The sequence below is a fragment of the Octopus bimaculoides genome, chromosome 6 (assembly GCF_046866305.1).
Source record: "Octopus bimaculoides isolate indiv1 chromosome 6, ASM4686630v1, whole genome shotgun sequence".
In the NCBI taxonomy this organism is placed as follows: domain Eukaryota; kingdom Metazoa; phylum Mollusca; class Cephalopoda; order Octopoda; family Octopodidae; genus Octopus; species Octopus bimaculoides.
Genome location: NC_142933.1, coordinates 8,131,483 through 8,152,321, shown reverse-complemented (window position 1 = coordinate 8,152,321; position 20,839 = coordinate 8,131,483). Strand labels below are relative to the sequence as shown.

Here is a 20,839-nt window from a genome sequence, read left to right as displayed (position 1 = left end):
GCAAAGGGGCCGATACAGCTTGGCACCAGAAACGACGCAACTCATTTCTACAGCTGAGTGAACTGGAGCAACGTGAAATAAAGTGTCTTGCTCAAGAACACAACACGCAGCCCGGTCCAAGAATCGAACTCACTACCTCACGGTCGTAAGTTCGTCGCTCTAACCACTGAGCCATTAGCATGTTAAAAGGGGTCCGTGGAAAAACTCATTTAAATTAAAAGGGGTCATTGGTAGTGAAAAGGTTGGGAACCACAGGTGTAGAACCTTATTCGTTTTGCTGCTACTGTTGTTGTTGTTGTTGTTTCTTAGTCATAAGTGATCCCTGATCGAACAGACCAGTTCCTTCTGCATTGACACAACAAGAGTCCTTAATGTTTGGGGGAAGAAAACACTTTTGGTACCCCCCCCCCCCCTCGCTACTTTAATTAATTGGCATGAGAGATAGTAATGGAAATTTTGCATTCTTTCCAGCCGCGACCATCCCATTTTTTCCCCGCTCCAATCCAACCGAAAAATACATCACTCAATACGTTGCTGCTTCCCTGTGGCGACTGGAATGTGATTTTTGAGGGAGATTTGGCTGTTATTTATAACAGGCCGCGCGAGGCGAGAATACGCGAAAAATCTACCTGACTGGGCTCGCTACTACTACTACTACTACTACGACGACGACGACGACTACTACTACTACTGGTGGTGGTGGTGGTGGTGGCGGCGGTGGTGTCGGTGATGGTGATAGTGTAACATCCTATAGAGAGACCAAGACAAACATCCTGCCTTACGGTTTGTCTGCACATCTTCGTCTTCTTTATATATTTTCTTCCCTCCTGTCCGCCGCTTTTGCTTCATATCATATGACGCGATTCCCTTCTCCCTAAATCCTTTTGCTTATTCCTTCTGCATTTCCCCCACCCCCACCCCACCCATATTTTAAATATATATATATATTTTTCTTTTCTTCAATATTTCTTCTTGCTTACTGCTTTATATATTCCTAGCTCCTCATCTTCTCATTTCATCATCCTGGCTGTGGCTTACCGAACGAAATACAAAAACACGTTTCATCTCAAAGCAAAGTTATTATGGCCTATTGGGAAGTAAGTTCTGGTGGCGAAAAATAAGATTCTTCAACAACAGATCACTCTCTCTCTTTCTCACCCTCTTCTCTCTGCTCGCGCATGCGTACATGTGTTTGTACGTATATATATATATATATATATATATATACATACGAACGTGTATTTGTATTTATTTATAGATACGTGTATATGTTTGTGTTATCTGCGAGTGTCTGGTATATGCGGACTATTTATGTAGGCGGAAGGTGAGGTGAGTTGGTTTGTCAGAGTCTGATATCTTTTGCCTAGACTAATACTCGCAGCGTTGCGCGTGGGTGGGCACGTGTGTGTGTGTGTGTGTGTGTGTGTGCGTGCGTGTGTGAAGACTATTTCTACTAGAAGAAGGTCGGTGAGTTTGACAATCTACTCTTTTTGCCTACATATAAATAACCTTGACACATTAGCAAGAATACAGTTCTTGTTGTTAGTTTTTTGTTTTTGGTTTGTTGATTCCTTGTCTTGTATTCTTTTATGTATTTGTATTTGTTCGTTTGTTGTTGTTGTTGTTGTTGTTGTTGTTGTTGCCTGCTCCTTCGAAACCTATCTGTGTATTCCTTGTGTACTTCATTGAATCTTGCCGCTCATAAGCAGGAAAGAATAGATAGATAGACAGACAGATAGACGGATAGATAGATGGATAGATAGATAGATGGATAGATAGATGGATAGATACATAGAGATAGATATATAGATAGACAGACAGATAGACGGATAGATAGATAGATGGATAGATAGATGGATAGATACATAGAGATAGATATATAGATAGACAGACAGATAGACGGATAGATAGATAGATAGATAGATAGATAGATAGATAGATAGATGGATAGATAGATAGATGGATAGATAGATGGATAGATAGATAGATAGATAGCTAAACAGATAGATAGATATGATGAGAGAGAAAGGGGGAGAGATTCTTATGTATTCAATTTATTTATTTTCCGAAGAACGAATCCGATGCAGTCAGGGTAGATACACCATTCTGAGTAAGTTAGAAGTATTTATAGCTGAAGAATTTTTCCGTTTTAGATTCGCGCGCGCGCCCGTGTGTGTGTGTGTGTGTAAAAAAGGTGGATTTCGTTCAGGTGTGTGTATTTAATGTCAGTATGTATATTCTCTTTGAGCCAAGAAAATTTGGGTTTATATTACGTGTGTATACTTACGTACATATGTCCGTGCATGCATACATACATACACTATGTGTGTGTATATGTATGTATGTATGTATGTATGCATGTATGTATATATATGTGGAGTGGATGCCTCTGTGTGTGTGTGTATATATATATATATATATATATATACATGTATGTGTGTATGTATGTATGTATGTATGTATGTATGATTGTATGTACATATATTTATGGGGTAGATGCCTCTGTGTGTGTGTGTATATATATATATATGTATGTGTGTGAGTGTGTGTGTGTTCTCTTTGAGCATACGAAACTTTAGTGTACATTATATGTATGTCTGTCTGTCTGCCTGCCTGTATGTATGTATGTATGTACGAACGTATGTATGTATATACATGTGCATATATGTATGTATGTATGTATGTATGTACGAACGTATGTATGTATATACATGTGCATATATGTATGTATGTATGTATGTACGAACGTATGTATGTATATACATGTGCATATATGTATGTGTGTGTGTATATGTTCTCCTTCGTTTCTAATTATTGAAATTCTTCCTCTGAGGAACGAACTATTTCCTAACAGAGATGCGAAGCTCCAAATGCTTCTATGAATGTATATGTAGGTATGCATATTTTCTTTGGATAAAGAACACTAGATATAGATTATCAAAGAACTACAACAATTTATTAAAATACATATTAAGTAGAATACTTTGGTGTGTAATCCCACGCCGTTTAGTCTGGCGAAAGGTTTGTGGTTGCTTCACACCTGGTTGTAGTTCCTGACACGGCCCATGATAAAGTTACCAAACTCGCTGGTTATTCGTTGTATCAACTACAGCAGGTGTACGCTATATTTCACAGCCTTGCTTAAATGTTTTAGCAAGCAGCGGAGCGTGTAATTAAGATTTCTAGGTTTTGGTTGGTCTGATGCTGTGTCCTGAAGAAAGAAAAAGATTGGAGAGGTGGTGGAGAAAATTGGGGAAAATTGGGAGCAAAAAATTGTTTAATTTTGCTTGTATTTTTAATGGTCAAAACCATTCTGTAAACTAATTGAAAACACACCGTCTATGCAGTCATTCGATGTTATGGAAATAATTGGATGGATTCGGATGAAACATTCAGGGATGTTTGGCCACGTGACTGGTACTGCATCCGGGCATTATTATTATTATTATTATTATTATTATTATTATGTTGGTGATTTATCTCAGGTTCGTTCGTATTCCTGGTAGAATGTATGTGGATAGCGGGTTACTACATGTAACCTTAGGTATCCACTAACTTTCAATGGCCTTCCAAGTGTTTCAGACGTTCCAGATAATCTATCCTGGCCATAAGAGTAAAACTTTCTGTGGGGAGCTCTACAGGACATCCTATTCCAGTCTCCAACTATATCGTTAGTTTTAAGGCGGGAAGCTGGCAGAATCGTTAGCACGCCGGGCAAAATGCTAAGCGGTATTTCGTCTGTTTTCACCTTCTGGGTTCAAATTCCGTCGTCGTCGACTTTACCTTTCATGGTTCCGCGATCGATAAATTAAGTACCAGTGAAAGACTGGGGTCGATGTAATCGACTAGTCTCCTTCCACCAAATTTGAGGCCTTGTGCCTCTCGTCGAAAGAATTATTATTATTATTATCATTTTTGATCACAGGTTTTGTTGGAGCTCCTGGAGTCTTGCATGCCTGACGGGCTTCCTGTCTGCAGCCTACGGTACCATGCTATTTGTTCTTTTCAACTGTCTAACACTTTCTTGATTATTCTGGCCGTGCCAAGGAGGCAAACCTTTTGTAACAGTTCTACTGAACTTTCTATTCCAATTTCCCTTATATTCCTCTTGATGCCTTCTGATTCTATTCCCCAAGACCCAACAATAATTGGCTTTATCTTCACCTTCATTTTCCATAGCCGGACAATTTCGTACTTAAGAAGGTTGCATCTATCTATCTTTTCGCTTTCTTCTTGACTATTCGTGGGTCAAAGGAACACTCAACAGCATATGTGGTGCACCCTGTCGGCCACCACTAAGTCCAGTCTGTTATGCTCCAGCTCCTGATCTGTGTGGATTGAGAAGTCCCAGGAGATTTTGAAAGTCTCCGACTCCGCCATTCATTGAGTTTTGTGCTCATACCACGTCTTACTTCCCTCTAGCCCTACTTTCACTCAGTTTCCAATGTTGCACTGTCGCTACCTGATAGTGTCAACACAACTTGTAGTGGCTTTGGCCATTTGTTCGTGATATGGGCAATGATTTCGTCTGTTATATAACAGATGCATCTCAGAGAAGACACTTGCTCATTCCTAAGGCTGTTCACTTGAAAAGGAAGATGAGATTAGAGAGAGAAGTGCTGTCTCGTAGCAAATTTATTGAAAAGTGAGTGACTGTTGGTAAAATGGCCAGTATGAACGGACCAATTCTGAGGTTACACCTGTAAAAAAAAGGTAATATAAAAGGAGAAGGGGCTTTCTACCCATCCTGACCAGGCTACCGTGGTTTTATGAGTTTTCCTCGTGTAACCTTCCAAAGCGCCTCCCCCTATTGGGAGTTTTATTTGTTGTATTTTTCGCTGTTATTAATGTTTACACGAACGTTTTCTTTTCGGACAAAACCCTTTGTAACCTTCGTCCTATCTTTGTCCTTACATGTCTTTGATTTCTATTAGCCTTTGTGGCCAATTAAACAAGAATTTATTATTATTATTATTATTGAGTGAGAGAGCAGCGCATGCCATCAAAGTGACACTGGCTACAAATATACGAACTCCATCATGACTACTCGTCTGACAAGGGTACACCATACTATTATTATTATCATTATTATTATTATTGTTATTGTTATTATTATTATTATTATTATTATTGCTCTTGTACCGATCAGTGATGCACGAGGTGGACCATATGGTCGAGAAGTGGGTCATACAAATTATCAAAACAGTCACACTGACATTTGCTTATAAAAAGTGAAACGTTGTATCGACCACAAGCTTTTTACAATTAACCTCTTTATTTACGTATTTATCTTTTCACCTATTTATTTACTGTATTTAATTTGATAGATTTTTTTTGTCCCCTCTCAGCTATTTATTCTGACTGATGGCGGTTTGTGTGCACATTTTATTTTAGTCTGAAATAGATTTCTGTTTTAAAGCGCATTTTTTTGGTTTTATTTAGTTCAACACCAGTTTGAGCTACGGACGATAATCTGTCTGTCTATCTATCTAGTCCCCTCTGTGTTGAGCCCTGTGTGGCTAATAAAGAAACCTATCTATCTATCTATCTATCTATCTATCTATCTACCTACTTATCTATCTACTTATCTATCTATCTATCTATCTATCTATCTATCTACGGTAACCTCGGGCAACAATGTAATGCAAAAAACCCCCACATTACAGTAAGTGACTCTCTTTTTTCCTTTCTTTTTCTGGTTCATAGGATTATGCTCAAACCTCGGGCAAATCAAAACCTTGTGAGTCGATTTGGTAGACGGGAAATGAAAGAAGCCCGACGCATACGTATGTGCGCGTGTGTGTGAGCGTGTGGGCGCACGCGTATGTCGTTTTGTGTTGTTTGTCCTCACCAGCGTTTGACAAGCGTTGTTGGTTTGTTTACGTCCTCGTAACTTAGCGGCTCAGCGAAAGAAACAACGTACCAGGCTTCAAAATAACAACAACAATAACAAGTATGGGGATCGTTTTGTTTGTCTAAACTCAAGGCGGTGCTCCAGCATGGCTGCAGCCTAATGACTGAGACAAGTAAATAATGTGTGTATATATATATTCGAGAGTACGTCTGCCTTATCTTCGAAACGTCTAGTTAGAATAGAGGCAGCTGACGAAGGATTAATTCCAAGTGGCTATCTGTTTTCTTATGTGTTCGTTCCGTTGTCTGTAGTTCATTGTTCTAACGTCCTGTACTCTGATATGCATCTATATACACATGTAGATGTAAGTATGTACATATGGGGCCAAGGCAGAAATGAGGTTGCGCACCATGGGCAGAAGCTAACAGCTTTCTAAACTTGAGATTGGCGTAAACGTTTTGCAAAATAACATTTTCCTTTCTACATTTAAGTTCTGCTAACAACGAAATACCATATAAGGTGCCATCCTAGTCACCTGTCGAAACGGACGCGGAGATGTCAACCGGTTCTTATCTTATCGACCCCGAAAGGATGAAGAAAGAACAAGGTTGAGCTCAGCCGCTAAGCATTTTGTCCAGGTGGTTACGATTCTAACATCTCACCACTTTATTATTATTAATAATAATAATAATAATAGAACCGCTCGAATACTCCGGAAGGTGCTCGAAAAATATGAGGTGTTACCTTAGTTCACTGGTAGTGAACAGCTGACACTGTAGTACATCTCCAGCGTTAGAAGCTGTGCCAAGGTAATAATAATCATATAATGTTGTTGGCACTCCGTCGCTTACGACGTCGAGGGTTCCAGTTGATCCGATCAACGGAACAGCCTGCTCGTGAGATTAAAGTGCAAGTGGCTGAGCACTCCACAGACACGTGTACCCTTAACGTAGTTCTCGGGGATATTCAGCGTGACACAGTGTGACAAGGCTGAGAGAGAGTTGTGGTGAAAGAGTACAGCAGGGTTCGCCACCATCCCTTGCCCGGAGCCTCGTGGAGCTTTTAGGTGTTTTCGCTCAATAAACACTCACAACGCCCGGTCTGGGAATCGAAACCGCGATCCTATGACCGCGAGTCCGCTGCCCTAACCACTGTGCCATTGCGCTTCCACAATACTACTACTACTACTACTACTACTAATAATAATAATAATAATAATAAAAACGATGAGGCAAACGACAAAAACAACAACAACAATGATGATGATGATGATGATGATGATGATGATCGTTGTTAAAATCTATAAATGTATTTCTTTGTCTTTCTCTTCCATCCTATCATGAATGAACCCATCAACACGAGGTGTGTTTGATTTTCTGATCGAAGTTGGAAGACAAAAAAAATAAATAATAAATGAATAAATAAATGAAATAAAATATGCAAAACAAACACCTTGTAAAAAAATAATAAAAAAGAAATTGTGACGTGAGTTGTGGCGTTAATTGGTGGAGCTACAGCTGATAAGGTCTTATTGATTTTGCCGTTTCAACATAGAAAAGCAACAGCAATCGATGAAGAGAGAGAGAGAGAGAGAGAGAGAGAGTATTGATAGGAAAACAGTAGAATATGTGAGGAAAGAAATGATAGCGGTCCTTGTTGTGTGGACAAATTGTAAATATGAACTCGTTCAAAATAATCGTTTATGGCGTGAGCTGCAGATGTGTAACGCATTGAAAAGGGGCCGTTCGTTGGCGCTAGATTGAGTCGTGGCTATGTTGTTGCTTAACTGAAAGGATCGAACAGTAAAACTATCATCAGAGACGTTTTATTCAAACGATGTTTCTAAGATATAGGAGTGGCTGTGTGGTAAGTAGCTTGCTTACCAGCCACATGGTTCCGGGTTCATTCCCACTGCGTGGCACCTTGGGCAAGTGTCTTTTACTATAATCTCGGGCCGACCAAAGCCTTGTGAATAGATTTGGTAGATGGAAACTGAAAGAATCCCGTCGTATATATGTATATGTATATATATATGTGTGTAACCGATGCTGGTGTGTTTACGTTGCTGTAACTTAGCGGTTCAGCAAAAGAGACCGATAGAATAAGTACTAGGCATCCAAAGAATAAGTCCTGGGGTTGATTTGCTCGACTAAAGGCGGTGCTCCATCATGGCCACAGTCAAAAGACTGAAACAAGTAAAAGAGAGTAAGACAACGCTATTAAACGTTTCCCCATGTATTTAAAGAGCTAAAAATCTTTTCTACTCTAGGGACAAGGCCTTGAATGAATCGACAACAGTACTCTTTTTTAAAGCCTGCTACTTATTTTATCGGTCTCTTTTGCCGATTCATTAAGTTACGAGGAAATAAACACCAACACAGGTCATCAAGCAGTGGTGGGGGCAACACACATATACGACAAGCTTCTTTCAGTTTCCAAACCCACTCACATAGCTTTGGTTAACTCGAGACAATAGAAGACACATTTGCCCAAGGTGCCACGTAGCGGGACTGACCCCGAACCCATGTAGCCGGGAAGCAAGCTTCTTACCACACAGCCACGTCTACGCCTATTCATTTTATAATCATAGGCGCAGGTGTGGCTGTGTGGTAAGTAGTTTGCTTACCAGCCACATGATGCTGGGTTCAGTCCCATTGCGTGGCACCTTGGCCAAGTGTCTTCTACTATAGCCTCGGGCCGACCAAAGCCTTGTGAGTGGATTTGGTAGACGGAAACTGAAAGAAGCCCATCGTATATATATGTATATGTTTGTGTCTGTGTTTGTCACCCCTCCACCCATTACTTGACAACCGATGCTGGTGTGTTTACGTTCCCGTAACTTAGCGGTTCGGCAGAAGAGACCGATAGAACAAGTACTGGGCTTACAAAGAATAAATTCTGGTGTCGATTTGTTCAACTAAAAACAGCGCTCCGGCATGGCCGCAGACAAATGACTAAAACAAAAAAAAAAAGTAAATATAAATGTGACTTCGAAGTTCCAGCCTGGTAGCCGTTGTTACACTGTGATACATGCGAATTCAATTTGTTTAAGTTGGTTTTTCTGGAGCTCCGTTGAATTCTGATGGAAAAAATATTAAAAAATGTTTTATTGTTTATAGCTGGAGTTGCATTATTCGGTGAAGCGTGTAAAACTGAGATCAGGTGTATCTATTTAGGTGTGTCAGCTTCAGGGTGGGGCTGCTAGTATAGATACTTGGTTATTGTTTGTTATAGGATTCAAAGAAGTATGTTATATAGGTGAAACGGTTGCTTGGACAGTAGATGTCTAACTGTGGGTTACTTGTTGTAATTTGAATACTATTTATTCTGAAGAGGAGTCACGCAGATGAAAAGAAATTATCAAACCGAGCCATCGAGATAACTTCTGTGGTCACTTGACATGCTAGAACTAGTAGATAAATTTTCGTCAAATCATATTTTACTGCTTGGATTCAAACTGAAGCCAGAGTTACAGGGGTACATAAAACGATGACTGCCACCGCTACAAACATTGGAACCACAATAAGTGATGGCTGATAGCAAATACATCAGCATTGAAAACATTACTGAAATATTTATCTGCGAGGATGCCAGTCTCCCACTAATAAGAAATGTTATCCGGGACAAATGCTACAATAACTGGCCTGTCGATGGTCTTCATACATTGAGACAGGGATGATTATTTCAATTAATCACCGCCTCAATTGCGTATGCTGAATTTTTATTCAGCCGGGCCTTTATTCGCAACATCAGTGGGTGTTCTAATTGCTCGTTCCTATATCAGAGACGATGGATTTTCGTTCGAACATGTGACTGGCTGCAGAAAGGCGCCATTGAAAAGGTCCCCCCCAAAGGCTGAAATGTATTTGGCCCCTGCTGGGACGGACTTTCATCTCTCTCACGTCTATAAGGGATGTCACCTCAGGTCAAATACCGCAGTGACTGACCAATCAACAGGGTACATACATTACGTGTGACACACAGATGGCTACTATAAGATAACTCGTTCATGAATATTGTGCATTATTATTTCATTGATAATATATATTTTTTCACGTTCTGAGTTAATTCTGCCGAAGTCGACTTTGCGTTTCATCCTTTTGGGGCCGATCTAAACGACTGGCCCCACCAAATAAATTTCGGCCCTTGTGCCTAGAGCAGAAATGACTCTTATATATTTTTATTTCGGTTTTCATTTCTTCAAGAAAATATATATATGACGTATTAAAAGTGACATTAAATCAATTTTGAATTTCCCCGGGGTAATCACAGACTCCCCACTCCTTCCATTAATATATAAGGGTACGGAGAAATGACGGCGATAAATTGTAGCCGAAATGTAAGAAAATCTTTGACTGCGATTCTTGTCCAACTTCCTACAAAGCAGCAGATACCAAGGTTGTCTAATTTACACAGCAAAACTCGGGATCGAGAATGAAGGAAAATTGGCCAAGCACCGATCATAGAAAAGGTCAAATGGTTAAGAATTTTAAAACGAAATTGAATAACATTTATTGAATCAGATGACAGTAAGATGAACTCATTCTAAATAATAATGTTTTCTAATACAGGCACAAAAGTAGCAATTTTGAAGGAGAGGGACAAGACGATTGCATTGACCCCAGTACTTAACTGCATAATTTTATCGACCCCGAAATATAAAAAGCAAAGGCGACTTCGACGGCATTTGAACATAGAGAGCCGGAAGAAATGCCGCCGACCATTTTGTCAGCCGCTCATGATTCAGCAATTCACTCTCCCTAATTTTGGCAAAGGGACAGCAATTTGGAGGAAGGAGTTAAGTTGATTACATCGACCCCAAGTGCTAAACTGGGACGTATTTTATCTGCCCGAAAGGACGAAAGGCAAAGTCGACCTCGGCGGAATTTGAACTCAGAACGAAATGTCTCTAAGCATTTTCCCCAGAGTGCTAAAGATTCTGGCAGTTCGTCACTTAATAATAATAATAATATTAGACAGAACCACCAAGGTTAATAAACCGGTTGTTGTAGTAAAAGACAAACATAAAAAAATGTGTTTATTGACTAGCATGAATGTCCTTTTGATCAAATTTCGGCAAAAGAATTTGACAAGCTCAGAAAATACAGGGTGTTCACAAAGTCTGGGTACATGGGATTGCCCCATACTTTAAGAAATTATTTCTTATATTTGTTTATGTCGTGATTTTATTTACTCCATGTACCCAGTCTTTGTGGACACCCTGTAGATTTAAAGTTAAAGCGGCGAGCTGGCAGAAACGTTAGCACGCCGGCCGAAATGCTCAGCGGTATTTCGTCTGCCGTTACGTTCCGAGTTCAAATTCCGCCGAGGTCGACTTTGCCTTTCATCCTTTCGGGGTCGATAAATTAAGTACCAGTTAAGCACTGGGTCGACGTAATCGACTTAATCCCTTTGTCTGTGCTTGTTTGTCCCCTTTATGTTTAGCCCCTTGTGGGCAATAAAGAAATAAGAAAATAGATTTAAAGATTTGCTCATTGAAATCGAAAACATGTGACATCTCAAGGCGGATACAACACCAAGGATTGTAGGGGCCCAAGGATTTATACATATAAGGATAAAATTGTTAGAAATTTTATCAGTGGCCAGCATATAAAAATATAGACCTATGATTATATAAACATATAAACTGATAATTTCTAAATTGAAAATGATCCCTAGTTTACCATCCCAGTAAGAAGTGCAAAAGATTGTTTTAGCTGGTATGTCACATGTATTGAGAAGAGCATTGTCGCTGTGAGAACGAATTACCATGTAAATATTTCATTTCGTTTTAGATAACTTTATTTCATTTTGTAAATGAACAATCTGAAGTGTTTATTTTAATGACCTTTCAATGTATACAGTGTTTTTTTTTTTTTTTGCCCTAGGTGTGAGGAGGATACTCGGCAAGAAATGGAAAGAAAATTGAAGGAAAAAGTCATAACAGTTTTTCGTTCAGGGTAAAAAACAGCTCCAGAGTGAATGGCTGATCTTTTTTTTTTTCCTACTTGGAACTGGTTTAGTTTTTCACAGTAACCCGACTGGGAAAAGAAAAAAAAAAAAAAAAAAAAAAAAAAAAGAGAGAGCAAGGCTGCTTCGTATTCCTTTGTCATTAAGGGAGCTAGCTGGCAGAATCGGTCAAAGTGCTCAGTAGTATTATCTCTAATAACTCTTCGTTCTCAATATAACAAGGCTGATTCTGCTTTTCATCCTCTCCAGATGAATAAAGTAGAGTACCAGTTTACTGGAGTCGATTTAATCGACTTGCCCCCCCCTCCCCCGCTCTCCTCAAAACTGCTGGCCTTGCGCCAAAATTTGAAAATTATAATTTAAAAAAGCAGTTCAGACTTCGGAATGAAAATTGATCTTAGAATTCAACTTGGACGGAATTGTAAATATTAGTATCAAAAATGGACAAATGTTTAATAACCGATATAAGATGAAGAGCGCATGCGCAGACAAATATAGTAAAGTCAATGGTCACTTCCTTTTCCTTTAATCGATGTGTTACTTTATAAAATATTGAAATCTGCTGTTACACAATCAAAATCTAGCTTTCGTTAACCCCGACAATATCGAATGATAATAATTGATGAACGGAAGGCAGCTGTCTATTACATTTTTTGAACGTTCTGAGTTCAAATTCCACCGAGGTCGACTTTGCTTTTCATCTTTTCGGGGTCGACCTAAACCGTAATATTGATGACATCACACTCCGCCTGACAGAAGAGATCAAAGCAATGAGGGAGTCTTGAGGTTGCTCTGGAATTTTTTCATCCGACGTCATCAAACTTCGGCTGATAATGGAGGTAACAACACGCCGTTTATTCAAAGGAGGTCTAAATACACACATTTTTAACACCGCATCGTAACGAGGGAGAGAAGGGGGAAAAAAGGCAATTGTAGACCGTTCAATACATATTATGATTCATTATTTTCAAACGAGGTACTTGGCTCTGAGGAGGAACTCTGAACTGGAAAAAGATGTAGTGTAAATACGCGCGTAATAAAGCGCCGCGATATAGAAGTGATTTCGAATTAAACAGGCGTCATTATTGGAGAAAGCCTTGCTGCTTTAGACAATCTTGCTGGAGGTTATTCAATGAAGTTTAAAAGACGTCCCTGTTAGTATTGTTTGGTAACTATCAACAAGTTGTCAAACAGGTGGTGTAGAAACCAAGGTTAATATCATTAATGGCCGAGGGGACAAGTAAAATTTGGTAAAGACTGTCTGACAATGATGGGAAATAGAATTTCTAAGATCGCTTTTACTCTTTTACTCATTAGTTATCGGATCACGGCCATGCTGGGGCACTGCCTTTGGGACTGGGTTCGATGTGATTGACTAAACTTATTGGTCCTTTTTTTTTTGCCGAACTTGTTTCAAGAGGCTGTATTCTCCAAAGAGAAAAATATTTAAAATGTGTTCACTAGAGATGTTTCGTTTATAATATTGGTCTTTAGTAAAGATTCCATGAATTAGGAAACAGATTCAGAAAATGAAGCGAAATCACTCAAGGATTTTAAACAATTGGAAGATAAGTTGAAAACTTGCAATTCCAGTTTTCTTTTCGTCACAAAATCTTGAAGGTGAAAAGTGAAGGTGAATGCCAACTTCTGAAGTAAATCTCAGGAACATGTATAAAGTCTCCCACATGAATGTAAGCCGTCAAACTGCCTTAAAAATAATTCTGGAATACTTCACAAACTTCCATGATATGAACCAAAATTGGAATCGGATGAATTCCTCAGCTATTTCTGGAGAAAATATTTAAGCACCTGACCAAAATGGAATATAGTCAGATGGACGAGCTAACCAACAGGATTTCGTGAAACTAATTTATACTTCAACACCACACTGTGACGGGTTCCAGGTTGTTACCATGTATAATTAAAAAGCCCTGAAAGTACTTTTGATCTTCCCAGCTACATACAACGAAAACACATTTCACATTACAGCAAAATTTTCAGGAACACAATGTTACGATGCTTCTATCATGGAAATATTGACAGAGGATATATAAAGTTTTAAAATGTCTTTTAGTACCGTCATGGCTACGATGGTGACTGAAAAGAAAAAAAAGAAATGAACACATACAAGCACGGTAACCATCAAGCAAAACTAAATGAATTAGTTCTTGGTCTTCTACTTTGCAAAGCAGTCTTGGTACGATTTGAAGTTGATGCACCAAGGACAGAGGCATTAAAAGTGGGGAGTTTTATGAAGCATTGAAATGAGAATTTAATTGTAATCAATAACAATTTCATTAATAGTTCCAGTGATTAACAGGGAAGTACGAGATTTTGAAATGGAAGAAACCCGAAATGTCATCGGCAAAGAATATGGCTTGGGACTGAGAGCCTTTGAGATAAACGTTTAGATATGTAAAAGGTGTGTAGAACACAGCGTGAGTTCCTACTAAAAATAATGGTAAAGTCCTAAATCACAACCTGCCAAAGTTGGTGCTAAACAATGTCTTATTTTACAGCTGGGCGAAATGCTTAGCGGTATTTCGTCTGCCGTTAGGTTCTGAGTTCAAATTCCGTCGAGGTCGACTTTGCGTTTCATCCTTTCGGAGTCGATTAAATAAGTACCAGTTAATCACTGGGGTAGATGTAATCGACTTAATCTCCTTGTCTGTCCCCTCTATGTTTAGCCCCCTGTGAGCAATAAAAAAATAAATTATATGGACATGTTACAACTGTGGCTCTCCAATCAAACAAACTGCCATGAAGGAGACAGCTGTGACTCACTGACCGATGAAACAAGATGTGAGCCTATTTTTTGTTAAATTGACCCCTCTAAACTCCGTACTCCAAGCAAAGAGACCTCGGCAAATATTCACACTAAGAGGAGACGAGATTTTCAATGAAAACCCATCAAGTTATTGGGGTTATTAACTAAATAATATATGTTAGAACTCAGGTTTATTCGAGCGAATATATCAGACTGAACTATCCCCAGAAATGATTGGCCCCATTATTTGGTGCTAAGGATCATAGTTATATTCCCAAATAAGTTTAAAGAAGAGTAACAAAAAAAAAATCCAGTAACACTTAAATAAAATTAGCCAAGAACTGACAAATAAATGCAAGATTCATATCTCTGGTTACATTGTAAAAGGCAGAAATGGTGTGGAGGAATAAATGGGATCTTCAGAACTGTATATATCTAATCAGTAAAATTAAAATTTAAGGAAGTTTGCCATTTTAAATTTCAGCAAACTTAACATTTTAGAAAAATTCCTTAACTGTAAATGAGAATGTATTTCAATAAAAATAAAGCTATTGAATTAGGTTTAGACACTAACAATAAGGGAACGAATTAGGGTTCTAAATAGTTTTAAAATTCAGCTTTAAAAAGGTCCAGGAACATATCTAATGACAGTTTAATCTAAATTAATTAAATTTGCCTTTTACTGTAGGTTCTAATGCTTAACTAAATCTAGCAGAACTTGTCTGACATGTTTAAGGTAATAAATTACTTTAAGAACAAATAATAATTCTAAACTAGCTTTAAAAACAAAATTAAATTAAAAAATTTCAAATCTAAAACTTCTAGAGAAATTTTACTGAAAATATTTCAGTTTTTTTTTTTTCAATAAAGAATTTAAGTTTTCATCTCCTGTCTTTAGAGTTCCCTTGGTCATTTTCCAAGATTTGTAGCAAAACAGATATAAAAAGAAAAGATAAAATACTTAAGACTGAAAATAAATAAAACTAATTTTAACCCTTAATGGCTTTCAAAGTTTTTAGAATTATAGATTGTAAATAGAAATTCAGGAAATTGGAATTTAGTTGAAAGCAACCCTTGTTGAGCTTCTTGTGCCAGGAATATTATTTAACCAAAATATGGAAATAACTGTTTTTCTTCTAGTTTGAGCAGTTTGCCAAGACTTTCACAATCTTCTATAAATTTATATTTCCCCCAGAAAAAAAATGGAAACTTAAAAATACGGTCTAAAATATAAGAGCTAGAATAAAACAAAATTTAAAATAAATCAAGAAAAACCAGGATTCTGAAATAAAAAAAACCTTTTTGGAAGAAACATGTTGAAAAGAAAGCATAGCATGCACAGGTCATTATATATATTACATACATACACACACAGATATAAGCACGATAGCAGGAATCTAACCAAAGAGGATGAATTCTGTAATTGAAAAAATAGCTGGCTTGTGACCTTTATTCATGTTGAGTGATATATGACAACATGACATATATATATACATATCTTGATAAATATACAATATGTACAAAATAACATCACAGACATATACTGCTACAAAGCATGATTCCTTGGCTGTCTGCCTCCATGCTTTTTGGGAGGGGGGAAGGAAAGGGGGAGGGAATTTTGTATGTCTTTAGTTTTTTTTTTTTTGGTGTGTTTGTTTTCATTATATATACTCTACATTACAGCTAAGGCCTGCGTTCAGCAACACTGGGGGTGGTGGGGAAATGTTCTGTAGGGGGTTGCTGGGTTGGGCCTCGTAACTTGATTAATATTCTCCCCTTAACCCGCTCTCCTGCCTGCCAACTGAAATGGAATGGTAAATGATACATGATAACTTGTTTGTTGTTGATGAAAAGTTCCTGGGATAAAAAAAAAAATAATCATCATACTACACTCCCGAAATTCAAGAGTCACCGGTCACCGGTCAGGTCACCGGTCAACGCTGATGCACCATAAAGTCTAGGGAGGGTTTGACTTCTCATTAATTGTGAAGCTAAATGTATGTTGCACCCGCCCAGCCACATACACACCCGACCATTGTGGGTGTGTGGGGTGTGTGTCCAGAATGTGTGTGTAGTTGGTTGTACATTTTGTAGAGAGTCAGCCAATAAGGGCAGGGGGGACAAAAAAAAAACAAACAAACAAAAAAACCCCAAAAAATATTGCTAAAAGAATGAGGCGATGAATAATTATCTCTAAATTTTGTCTTTGTATGAAGAACATCAGTTCAGAGTGTGGTCAGTAAAGAGGATGTAGGGAGGAGGAGGAGGAGGAGGAAAAAGACTAAAAGAAAGGAGAAAAAAATAAAGTTGAGACCCTGGGTGATGTTTGAAGTGAACAGCATAAACCAATTCCTTTGATCATGGTTTTACAGTTCTAGGAAAAAAAAATAAAAATAAAAACAAAAATAGAGAGAAGAGAGAGAGAGAAGAGCAATCTCTCTGCTTAATTAGAAACGGTTAATTGCACTTTTAGATTGAAAATAAAGTTTCAAATGAAAAAGTGCCAATGAATTGTTATATATATATATATATATATATTTTTTTTTGCTGTTAGACTCGTTATTTGTGAAGGTTTAAAGGGAATCAATACCAGATTTCATTGAGTTTGATTGGGTTTGTTTCTGTTTAGTTTCTTTTTTAAAGTTTTATTTGTTTTTTTTTACTCCTTTTAGAAACCAGATTGGGAATTCTTTATTGAAAGAAGGACGGTGGTAAAAGTTTTGTTTTGTTTTGTTTGTGTTTTTTTTTTCAAAATCCCAACAGCACTGTTATTGGAGAAATACACCACGACAGTAAAGTTACCAATTTTGGTGGTGTTAAGCAAATAAGCAATCCAGAATTTATTACCAGTGGTGGTGGTCTCCTTTGTGAAATATGTACAGCACAGTTTATCAAGGTTATTTTTTTTTGTTGTTTTGTATTTTTTTTTTGTTTTGTTTCAACTAACAGAAAGGTGGGAGGAGAGAAACAATAAATTAAATAAATTAAGATTTGTCTTTTTGTTTTGTTGGTTGTTTAAACTTTAGCAATACTGAACAATTTCTTACCCCAGTTAATTAAATTTGGTTTTTTTTTTTTTGTTTTTCATTGATATGGAAAGCTTAACATTTGCAACAATTACATAAAAGTGTGTGTGTGATGTACATGTGTAAGAGAGAATATGTGTGTGTGTGTGTGTGTGTGTGTGTGTGTGCGCGCGCATGTGCTTTCTTTAAGAACCAAGCCTGAGCAACAAAACAAGGATTCTTTTTAATAAGGTTTCAGTTAATTTTGTTTTAAACTTAAAACTAAAGGCAAAATAATTTACTAATGTATATTAAAACAATATATATATATATATAATGGAAAAATAAAAATAAATAAAAAAATTGTTTTATATATATATATATATATACATATATATATATATATAACAGTATCCCAAGTATTCCATCCCAAACTTCAGATTCTCATCACTCTTACTTTGTGATGTTTCTTAGCAAGACATGCTTTCTCAATTCTACATGGATGCTTGAAGATTCCGTGAGATAGAGGTACAAGGAATGGGGGGCAAGGGGGAAATATAAAAAAAAAAGGGGGTCAAGGAGGGAGAGTTGTACCAGTTTTCAGTCAATCATTGTAGCTTTTGTACTTTTTATAGTCTAGCAGGCAGAGACAAAGGAATGTGACAAAATGCCCATCCTGTTTGTGCTCAACTTAGGGTAGGTAAACAAGGACATCCTGGAATTAGCTGGGGAATGGCTCTGTCTTAGAGGCTCCTCATCCAGCAGCTTTATTACTGTGTAGCCAAGATGGGTGGAGAGAAGAAAGAAATTGCAAAAAAAAAAAAAAATGGGGTGGGATTTAACTCTCTTCTCTTTAGGTACACACATCTGGTAGTGCAATGTTAACACAATGTTACCTACCTCTCTCGCAGAGGGGGGGGGGAAGTGTATACATGTGTGTGTATGTATCTGTTTGTGTGTGTGTGTGCGTGTGTGCATTTCACACCCACCAGGCAACTCTTATCCACTCCGTTCACTAACAGAGAAGACAGGTGTAAAATAATCTCTTACAAAAATACAATTCAGAGAAATAGCCACAGAAAAAAATGCCTTTTCTGTGAAAAATAAAAAAAAAAAATAAAAAAAATAAATAAAAAGGCACTTAGATTATATCTGTTTTGCTATTCTGAACAACATGTTATGATGTTGCTACTGCAGGAGAGAGAAAAAAAACAGAAAAGGGGATTATTCAGACTTCTGTAGCCGAAACATGTTGATAGTCCAAGTTATTTTTCGAGTGCCGCTGTGCTCGCTCGTTTTTTAATAAAGCACCTGTGATATCTCGGTTTGTTGGTTTTTCTATATCAACTTTAATTTTGCATTCCCTGCAACAAAGAAAATTTATGAAAATAAGTGTTTCACTCCACAACAGTTCTAAATAAAATATAATTTAATACACAAACATTACATCATCCATGGGGTATACATAAAACAAGAATCCAAACGATGTACCTACTCAGGTTTTATTCTACAGGGTGTCCACAAAGTCTGGGTACATGGCGATTAACACATACTTTAAGAATTATTTCTTATATTTAGTGGTTCGGCAAAAAGAGACTGATAAAATAAGTACTAGGCTTCGAAAAAATAAGTCCTGGGGTCGATTTGCTCGACTAAAGGCGATGCTCCAGCATGGCCGCAGTCAAATGACTGAAACAAGTAGAAGAGTAAAGAGTATTTGATTGTTTATGTTATGATTTTATTTGCTCCATGTACCCAGACCTTGTGGACACCCTGTAGAAGTGGGGACTATACTGAAGACTAATTAAGATTCTGGTAACTCCTGCTCAGTAAGTTAATGGGCAAAAAGATTTCTAGAGAATTGATGCTCTCAGGAAGAAAAGATCAGGGGAAAAGTATTTTAGTACTGAAACTTCACCTCAAATTGTAATTAACATAATTTTGTCAGGATTGGGAAAACCCTAAAAGCCTTGGGGCAGAGTTTTTCTCAACTCACCAATTGATTTTTTTTTTTTGTGAAAAAATTTACCAATGAGTCAGAAGAGAAAAGTTAACTATGATATATCCCTGCAGTTTAGCACCATCTAGCCAACGGGTAGGTGGTGCTAAATTGATCATTAAGTCTACCATGCAAGAAACAAATGCAATTGATTATATGTATACTCCCATCCACACGAATCATTTTGATAACCTAAGTGTCCTGTTATTTAGAAATAAGACTTATGTCAATTCTACTCAAAGGAAATGCTATTTCACAGTAACTGGTTTGTATTTTGCCTCTCTCCTGTCCCACCATTCAGCTCCTGCAGTTAGAGTTTCTGATACTCGTTGATCTGAGGATTAGTTAATCCATATGTCCAGGTCTTCCTTGACAAAGCTAAGTTCATTATTTAGTCTCTGCTTAGCCCTGATTGCTTAGACCTTTGATCTAAGTCCCAGATTATATTCTTTAAGATGGTGAAATGGGATTTTAAGATTTAGTAGCATTGAGAAGACCAAATACATCACTAGTCACATTATATAACAGAAGTCCAGGAGTTAAGACATTAAAGAAAAAGACATTTGTGAAGTCAATGCTTTATCTTGATGCAATATTAAATTCTAATAGAGCTACTGGGACCAGGATTGTAAAATCAGGTTGGCCAGTATTGGAGTACATAATTATCACTTGTCCACTACTTCTTACAGAAACAAATGGTTGAAGCTGCTCTGAGAAATATAAAATAAGAATCAAAGAAAGGATAGGAAAATATTAGATTTATAAGCCCTAAAAATTCACTCCATAATTGTCCATGGGCATATGGCATAGCAGTTAAGAGCACGAGCTACTAACCCCAAAATTCTGAGTTCGGTTCCAGGCAGTGACCTGAATAATAATAATATCGAAAAATACCTTAGGAATGAGAACCCAGGTTCAAAATTTCCCCAAGACACCTGATGAAGGCTGGAGGGTATATCAGCCGAAATGTTGTGTTAACAATAAACAAGATGAGAACAAATATCCGTCAAATGTAAAGAACCAAATCATCAAGGACTATCACCTACAACAAGTTGGTGTATCCCTCCCTCCCTCCTCTACAAGATGAGGGGACTAAGCATCAGCTCTCAAAAGAATTCAGAGGAAGAAGTTAAAGGAGTCATCGATGAACATATCATGGTTGTTAATCTCTAATCTGATTAAGGTATTTCCGTCTGAGACCATCTGGCATGTTTTCCCCTTGACAGTATATCTAGGGACCATAG

At 37.6% G+C, this 20,839-nt stretch overlaps 1 protein-coding gene and 1 long non-coding RNA gene across 4 annotated transcripts in view; one reads left to right on the top strand and one right to left on the bottom strand.

Moving 5' to 3' along the window:
• Positions 1 to 1,280: 1,280 nt before the first annotated feature.
• Positions 1,281 to 16,897, top strand: LOC149134922 (uncharacterized). The gene is made up of 2 exons (XR_016242155.1): positions 1,281 to 1,467; positions 11,743 to 16,897. It is a non-coding gene; the product is annotated as an uncharacterized LOC149134922 (long non-coding RNA).
• The window catches only part of LOC106868910 (uncharacterized), a 130,001-nt gene continuing 123,645 nt past the window's right edge, over positions 14,484 to 20,839 (bottom strand). For all 3 annotated transcript variants that reach the window (XM_089353379.1, XM_014914370.3, XM_089353380.1), the window contains one exon: positions 14,484 to 18,960. In XM_089353379.1, the coding sequence (XP_089209505.1) occupies positions 18,825 to 18,960 (136 nt within the window). In that variant the 3' untranslated portion in view covers positions 14,484 to 18,824. The remainder of the gene's footprint in view (positions 18,961 to 20,839) is intronic.